At 59.5% G+C, this 8,244-nt stretch overlaps 1 protein-coding gene across 1 annotated transcript in view; it reads left to right on the plus strand.

Annotated features, from left to right (window-relative positions):
• OGFR (opioid growth factor receptor) overlaps positions 1–6,057 on the plus strand; it is a 7,521-nt gene extending 1,464 nt beyond the window's left edge. Inside the window, exons 2-7 of the mRNA XM_006896941.1 lie at positions 2,444–2,512; positions 2,966–3,044; positions 4,094–4,172; positions 4,291–4,357; positions 4,563–4,711; positions 5,124–6,057. Coding sequence (XP_006897003.1) covers positions 2,444–2,512; positions 2,966–3,044; positions 4,094–4,172; positions 4,291–4,357; positions 4,563–4,711; positions 5,124–6,057 — 1,377 coding nt within the window. The remainder of the gene's footprint in view (positions 1–2,443; positions 2,513–2,965; positions 3,045–4,093; positions 4,173–4,290; positions 4,358–4,562; positions 4,712–5,123) is intronic.
• The last annotated feature ends 2,187 nt before the right edge of the window (positions 6,058–8,244 follow it).

The raw sequence follows: 8,244 nt of genomic DNA on the forward strand, positions 1-8,244 counted from the left end.
CACCCCCACTGCCCCCAAGTCCACCCCTGCCTCTCCTTCAACTTCCTGCCCCCTCCTCCCCTCCACACACATTTCCAGCCTCCAGCCCACCCCGTGCACAGCCTTGTTCCTCGGCCCCGCCCCTACGGCTCATTCCCCACCAATCTACCCCCACACTCACTGCTCCCAGCCAGGACCTCTGTGCCCACCCCACATCCTCCCTCCCTCAGGCCCTCAGCGCCCTGCCTCCGCCTCAGCTTGTCCCTTTTCACCTCAGCGGGGGCTGCCTTGGCTCCAGCCCCCCCCCCCAACCCCGGGGCTCAGTGCTAAGCAGGTGGAAATAGGGAACAGCAGGCTGGACAGGACCCCCTTAGGTCAGGTGCTGGTCCTAGGCCAGGAAGCCCACAGGTAGACTCTGTCATGGTCACTGTTTGCCCTCTGTCCATAGCCTCCTCTGCTGGAAACCCAGTGTGAAACCCCTCCTGGCACACTCACCTCTGTCCCCCAGAGAGGTCCCAGCCTCGCATGCTGACCCCGTCCACTGCCCTGGCCTCTGCTTCCTCCCTCGGCCTCTTCTCACCACCAGGAGCCTTGCACCCCATTGGCCCCTATGTGGGCCCTCAAGCCCTAGCCTGCCCCCACTGTTTCTTCCAGCCAGTTGACAGGGTGTACTGTGAGCCCCATTGATGTGTGGGACCAGGGTGGGCTGCTCCCTGTTTCCTCTTCATTCACTTCTGCCCCGGAGCTGCTGTCCCGTTAGTCTGCTTTGTTACCCTGTGTTACTGCAGGTCATTGCTCTTGGGCACACGCAGTACTTACCCTTATTACTCCGTTGTTAACTCCATTTACATGGTGCTGGTGTGCTGGTTACTTCACGTCCTCAGTTAACTCCTCAGTTTTTTCACGGAGGCACACTGTAACCCCAGTTTACTCCTTCTCCCCAGGCACGTGATGCTTGGGGCTGTTCGTGTGTATTGTTGTGACCGGGTTAGTTCCAGTTGTGTTGTTGCCTTGTATTACAGGCCATGGTTACCGTTGACTCCCTGGCTCTGTTAGCCATGTTACTCCTTGTTATTACCATCGGTTCTCTGGTGGTTTTATTTCCCAGGTATTCATGGGTTACTCCACTTTATACAACATTGTTGCACCTGGTCTCCTGGAGTGTTGCGCCCATTGGTTCTGCATTGTCCCCCCCAGTGTCTGAACCTCAGTGCCCTGGCTCAGAGTGACAGTCCCTCCCCTTCTCGGTGTTACTCTCCGTCATTCAGCATCGTTACTCCACGCTGCTGCACATTTTCACCCGGCGCCTTGGCATGGTGACCCCTCAGTTCGGGGTGCTGTTGTGATGACATGATGCCATCATTGCAGGTGTGAGAGACCTGGATAGTGGCCTCACCATGCTGAGTCATGTCTGAGTGGGTGTCCTGCCCTGCCACAGTGCTTTGAATCCAGGCACATGCTCTCTGGGGCGAGTTTTCTCGTTACCCAGCACGCTGCTCCTCAGCTGATGTGTTCGAGCTGTCAGTGAGGGGGACCGAGAATGTGGGGGGTCCATGGGCCTCCCTAGTGGCCACCATCCACCTCCTGACCCCTGAACACTGTCTGTGCTGGGAGTGGGCAAGGTTGAGGGCACTGGGGGAAGCCGGCCCAGCCCTTCTGCTTTGTTCAGGTGAGGTGACTGTCATCACCACCCTCTAGAATCACCTGAGCGTGAGTGAAGTGCCCAGCTGTTTCTGACCACATATGTCCCCCATGAAGCCCAAAGCCCTGTCCTGGAGGAGGGGCTGCCCTGCTCTGTGCAGGAGTACAGCCAGCATCCTGTGAGAACCCAGGATTCAGGACTGATCGGTGACGCTCCTGTGCAGAAGAGGGGAGACCAGCTTGGGGCAGGGGTGGTCAGCTTCTGCCAAGTCCAGGTTTCCATCATGGGCCCTCAGCTGGACAAGTAGCCTTGACAAACGACCCAGTGTGGAAGTCAGGCAATGGGGCTCACCAAGCAACCTGGTGCAGAAGTTGGGTGGTGAGGCACTTGGTGTAGAAGTCAGGCAGCAGGGTTGTGGTGCAGGAGTCAGGCGGCAGGGCTCCAGGTGTAGAAGTCAGGCGGCGGGGCTCCTGGTGTAGAAGTCAGGCATGGGGTCCCCTGGGGTAGAAGTTCAAATAAAGTTGGACAGCTGGGTTCCTGGTGTAGAAACTGGACAGGGACACAGTCTAGAAGTCAGGCAACAAGGCCCCTGGTATAAAAGTCAGGCATCAGGCGCTCTAAGGTAGATGTTGGGCAGGAGGACCCTAATACAAAAGGTGTCCTTTCTCCCCACTCTCAACTTCTCCTGGGGTGCTTATTGCCTGGATCCTGCTGGTTCCCGCCCTCACCCCCTTGACCACTCACTTTGAGGTGAGACAAGAGTTAACTTTCCTCCAGGAGTGTGGGTCCCCACCAGGGTCTCAACCATCTCATCTCCCCTAGGCCAGGGTGCTGGTGTCTCGGAACTGGCGGGCTATGCAGGACATGTGCAGATACCGGCACCACTACCCGGTACGTTCTTCCCCCGCCCACTGCCCCAGTAGGTCGAGGCAGTCCCTGCACTCTGTCCCAAGTCCTGCCCGGTAGAGAGGGCCCTCCTGGCCACCATAGTCACTGGTACCCCCCAGGCCCCTGCAGGTCATCAGAGGCCTCCCACCGGGTGTGCAGATGGATAGCGTCACCAGGACAGGGTGGCCATGGCCACAGAGAATGGTGTGGCACACAAGGGAGCACTCCACCCTGTCTGTGAAGATAGGATGCACAGGGGACCCATACCCTCACCCTGCATGCTCTGCTCACAGCCGGCTCCTTAAGTGGTCCCCTTGTCCCCTAATCTGTAAGGGGAGTGTCAGCCCTCTGCACCCTCTGGACCACAGCCTCTTGCTCACCAAGGCTGGCCAAGGTGGCCTCCTCCTAGTGACCAAGAGTAGTGCTCCTTCCTTTCACTGCTGTCTGATTCCACAGGACCTGGTGGAGCCAGACTGCAATGGGGATATGCCCAACCTGAGCTTCTACAAGAATGAGATCCGCTTCCTGCCGAATGGTGCGTGCTCAGCTGTGCCCGGTGCCGATGGGGCGTCTGGGACTCCATGTTGCTCATCCCCCACTCCCACCACTGGATGAGGTCTCCCTCAGCAGGCAGGGGCAACAGCCCTGCTCCCAGCCCTCCAGGCGTAGAAAGCCTGGCAGGAGAAGGAAGGAGAGTCAGTCCACCAGCTGTGGCCACGTCTTATGTGTCAGGCTAGGAGTGAGATCTGGGGTTTTCAGGGAGACCTCTAGGAAAGAGATGGCCAGGCTTGTCTGCCAATGCACTTCTTGGCAGACTTGAATTGCCAGCCTTTGGGTGACCAGCCTGGTCAGAGGTAGATGACGAGAGGGCACTTGTGAAGGGGGTGAGCGCTGCCTGTGGAACAGCAGAATTGCCACGCCTAACCCAAGCTAGGACGGTGTCTGTGGCTCTAGGAGGAAGCTGAGAGTGTGATGATGCTTGCGGAAGGCAGCATCTCCCTCCTGGGCACCAGCTGCAGGGACCAGTGCCTGCAAAGCCAGCAGACCTGACCAGCTGGTCCTGCGGAAGCGGGTGCCAGCTCCACCCTGGACCAGTGACCAGTGGGAGAGCTGACAGACACAGATTGGGCCTAGGAGTGTACAGGTGCTCCCAGCCTTGTCTGAAAATAGGATGGGGATGCACAGGGGAGTTCCCCCACCTTGTCTGAGATAATAGGATGGGGGTCTACAGGGGGACCACCCTACCTTTTCTATGAGGATGGGATGGGCTTGCACAGGTGACCCCCACCTCAACTGGGAGAATAGGATGGGGGTGCACATGGGCCCTCGCCTGGTCTGTGAGGAGGATAAGATGAAGTGCATAGAGGATCTTCCATCTTGACTGAGACTAAGAGGGGGGGACATAAGGGACCCTCGCCTCGGCTGTGAGGATCGATGGGGGTGGGCAATTGTGCTGAAAAGTGAGTTGGTGCCCACTTGCCCAAGGTCCCCCTCACCCTGCTAGGAAGGTCTGTGGCCAGGCTCCAGGGACCTGGGTGGGCAGGCAGCAGCTGTGGGCAGGGCCTGATGTCTCTGCGCTCTCAGGCTGCTTCATCGAGGAGATTCTCCAGGATTGGAGGGAAGACTACCAGCTCCTGGAGGATAACCACTCCTACATCCAGTGGTGAGCCCCGTGGGTCAGGGTGGGGGGCATTGTAGGCCCATGGCCTGCTGGCTTTTCCCGGTGCTGGGCGTGGCGGTGTCTGCCTCCACCCCTGTCACCCAGCTGCCTGTCCCTGCAGGCTGTTCCCTCTGCGAGAGCCCGGAGTGAACTGGCACGCCAAGCCCCTCACACTGAGGGAAGTTGAGGTGAGCTGTCCCTGCCCTGCACCCCCATGGGAAGTTCTGAGCAGAACCTGTGGTAGAGCTCCCCCTCCTGTCCCCTGGTCTGAGCTGTGGGATGCTGGGACTAGAGTGGGCAGTGCATGTGTATGTGTGTGTGTCCATATCCATCTACCCCTGGTCCCATACCCCCCTGCGGCTGTGTCACTTCTGAATGTCCCCGGGTTTCCAGGCCTTTAAGAGCTGTCCGGAGGTCATGGAGCGGTTTGTCCAGGCCTACGAGCTCATGCTGGGCTTCTATGGGGTGGAGCTGCAAAACCGGGACACAGGCGCTGTGCGCCGAGCACACAACTACCAGAGACGCTTCCAGAACCTGAACTGGTGAGGCAGGGCTCCTGCACGTGCCCCCATGGGGGTGGCTTTGGGCAGTGTGGGGAAGCATTTCCCACTGGAGACCTGATGCTTGGGCAGGTGAAGCTCCCTGCTAGCAGGTGAGGGGCTTGAGGAAATTGAGCTCTCAGCACTGCTTGTCTCTCAGGGCCCAGGTCTCCCACCATAGGCCTCGCGTGCCCAGTTTCACTGTGACCTTCCAGGAGCATCCCTGTGATGTGCCTGGCTTAGAGTCATTCATGAGACGTGTGGGAACTGCCATGCAGACCCCAGGCAGGAATCGGTGGGGTCGTTCATGAGCTATGTGGGAGCTCCCCAGGCAGGAGCCGGTGGGGTCAGCGCCTGCAGGTGTGGGTGGCGCGGCCTGGCAGCCCCTCCATGGATCCCCTGCTCGCTCTCCCAGGCACAGCCACAACAACCTCCGCATCACACGCATCCTCAAGTCGCTGGGCGAGCTGGGCCTGGAGCAGTACCAGGCGCCGCTGGCGCACTTCTTCCTGGAGGAGACGCTGGTGCGGCGGCAGCTCCAGGGGGTGCGGCAGAGCGCACTGGACTACTTCGTGTTCGCCGTGCGCTGTCGCCGCCAACGCCGCGCGCTGCTGCGCTTCGCCTGGGAGCACTTCCGGCCGCGGAGCAAGTTCGTCTGGGCGCCCCACGACAAGCTGCAGCGGCTGCTGCCCCACCAGCCAGGAGACAACGGCCTGGAGAGCCTCCATGACAAGGCTGCCCAGGGTCAGCCCAGCCGACCAGGTGGACCGGGCGGGGACGGTGTGCCCCAGGAGTCAGAATCTCCCAAGAGAGAACTCGACAGTGTGGGTGTTGAAGTGAGGCCTTGTGGGGAGCAGGAGCCTGCGCCCACCAGCCCCATAGAAAGCAAGAAGAGGAAGCTGGAGGTGAACCGGGGCGACCCAGGCCCACAGAGCCCCTCAGAGGTGGAGAGGATAGCTCTGAACCTGGAGGGGTGCGCCCTCAGCCAGGGCAGTCTCGGGACCAGTGCCCAGGATGCAGGGACCCAGGACCTCGAGGAAGAAGAGCAGCCCTGCACCCAGCCCACGGGTGCTAAGGTGGCTGACGAGGTCAGGAAGCGGCGGAAGGTGGACGAGGGCACAGTGGGCAGCAGTGAGACCCCAACACCAGCCCCTGCCTGCACCTCTGCTGCGTCCAGAGCACCAGAGAATGTGGGGGATGAGAGTGGAGGGGGTGAGGGTGCGCTCAACGAGGCTGGAAGCCTGACGGCAGAGGAGGGAACTGTTGACAGGAGCCCTGCTGAGGGCCCCAGTCAGGCCCTGGCCCCCCTCCATGAAGAGGTGTCCACAGCCACACCCACAGAGCCATAGAGCAAGGGTCGGGAGCCGTGCCTGCAGCCACCTGGCTGTTGGTGTGCCTGGGGACATGTGAGGCCAGTTGTCCTTCCTCAGGGCTCCCCCCCCCGCAGTGCCCAGCAGTGCTCCCCTCTCCCTGGGGGTCACTGCCGCCCACCCAGGGAGGACTGAGACTTCACCCCTCATTGAGGTCGAGGGCAGCCTAGAGAATCTTCCTTGCCCGTGTCCGCTGTCCGCTCTGCCCCAGTCCCTCTTTGTAAGTGGGTCTGAGAGAGTCTTCCTCGTGTGCTGCCAGGGCCTCTTCTGAATAAACTCCGTTGACTTTGAGTCGGAGAGTGAGCAGGGCCCTCTCGGTGGGCCTGAGTTAGTGAAGGGCGTGGCCTCTGGACTTGCCTCCATCTGTGCGTTTCAGGGAGCCTTGCCTGTCTGCAGGGCCTGGTACACCTTGAGCTTGTGACCCCCAGCGCTTGGCACCCTCCATCCCCGGCCCCTAGAAATTAGTTCTGAGCACCCCATCCCCAGCACATGACTTGGACGGATGCTCCCAGTTCTCTCTAGTCGTGTGAAATAAGAGCATCTGGTTCGTGGAGTTTAAGGGGAAACTTGCACATTCTGCAGTCAACCCCACCCCCAGCACACCCCAGCCTCCCGCGACGGGCCAGCCACCTGAGGGGGGATCCCTGGGTTCCCAGGGACTCCACAAATAGTGGAGTTTCAGTGCCCATTTAAGAGTGAGCCCGGATCTTGTGCAAGCCCCTCCTGTGTGCTGACGGGCAGGCATTTGAGGGTGCCCAGACCATGGTCTGATCTGCTTAGGGGTGGTGATCTGCTCAGCGCTGTTCTCTGGACCCAGGTTCCATCTGACCAGTGGAGATTTTCCTGAAGGCTCAGTGGCTCTCAGCCTGTTTGTCCTACATGGGATGGGAGTTAGCTGTCCCTTTCTGACTAGAACAGGGACTCAGCATCCGAGCCCTTGCCTTCACTCTTGTCTTGGAGTGTATTGGTTCACTACAGGTCAGGTCCCATTGGGTTTTGGGGTATACAGTTTGCTCTGGAGCCCTGGTGGAACAGTGGTTAAAGCACTCAGATACTAACTGAAGGGTGAGCGGTTTGAACCCACCAGCCCCCTCCAAGGCAGACAGGATGCATTCTGCACCTGCGGCTCTCACAGGCTTGTTACGGAGAATGGAAGCCGACATGTGACTCTGGTAACTGCGTGGGAGGAGACTGCCTGTTTTCTCCTAAAAGCCCTGGCATCAGGGTTGGTAACACAACTCCTGCTGGCCTCGGCCACCAGACTTCCGTCAGCAACAGCCCTGGAAACCCAGGTCACTGTGAGGCCAGTGGCTGTGCGTTAGTTCCTTCAGAAAACTCACTTCTCTACTTGTGCAAAGTGCCAGTGCTGCTTGTTTGTTTTGGGGGATTGGGGTGGGGAAGGATGACCAGTCCCTGAGTTCTGTCCCTCTAGTGGGTTTGAGGGGTCTGCACCTTCACTCTCTCCCTCCCCCACCTCTAGAGCAGTGGGCCGCTGGCCCTGACTTGGAGTTTGACCAAGTGATGTTTCTGTACTTGAGGGGTGGGGCATCAGGTGAGGGCTGGCTCGGTGCCTGCTGACCTCATAGAACCGGGGTTCCCACTTAGAAGGGGAATCACCAATCCTCAGTGGATCCTGTAGAAGCAATCCTTGGGGGACAGCTTGCTGGTGGGTGTGCAGGGACGGATGTGAGCTCCAGCCCACCTTGTCCCTGTCCCCTCAAGCAAGTGAACCATGTGTGCCCTTCACCCCATCAAAAGCGGGGAGAAGCTATGCGCTTCAGTGCCCTCCTGCCCGACCCTGTGTCTGGTCTTCCTCACAGCCTGGTTAATCAGGTGGGGTTCAGTCTGCAAAGAGGTATGGAGCTGAGAGAGGAGAGAGGGAGAGAGCTGGACACAGGCCAGCTGAGTGTCCCCTGACTGGTCATCAAGACCCTCACATAGTGGCCAGCTGGGTGGTGGACATGGCAGAGGGATCAGAGTTGTGTTTGGGTCCAGGCCTAGAAGGGTGAGACCAGTAGAGACAAGGATATACCTCAACCTCTCACTTCACCTGGGGGGAGTAGAAGAACCATCTCCAGATTTGGGGATGGCCTGGTCCTCGAAACATCTGACTGGCTGAACTGCCAAGGCAGCTGACCTGTCTACCTCATTCAGGTCATAAGACGT

Source organism: Elephantulus edwardii, unplaced genomic scaffold (genome assembly GCF_000299155.1).
Source record: "Elephantulus edwardii isolate Elephantulus edwardi_28Jun2011 unplaced genomic scaffold, EleEdw1.0 scaffold00193, whole genome shotgun sequence".
Taxonomy (NCBI): domain Eukaryota; kingdom Metazoa; phylum Chordata; class Mammalia; order Macroscelidea; family Macroscelididae; genus Elephantulus; species Elephantulus edwardii.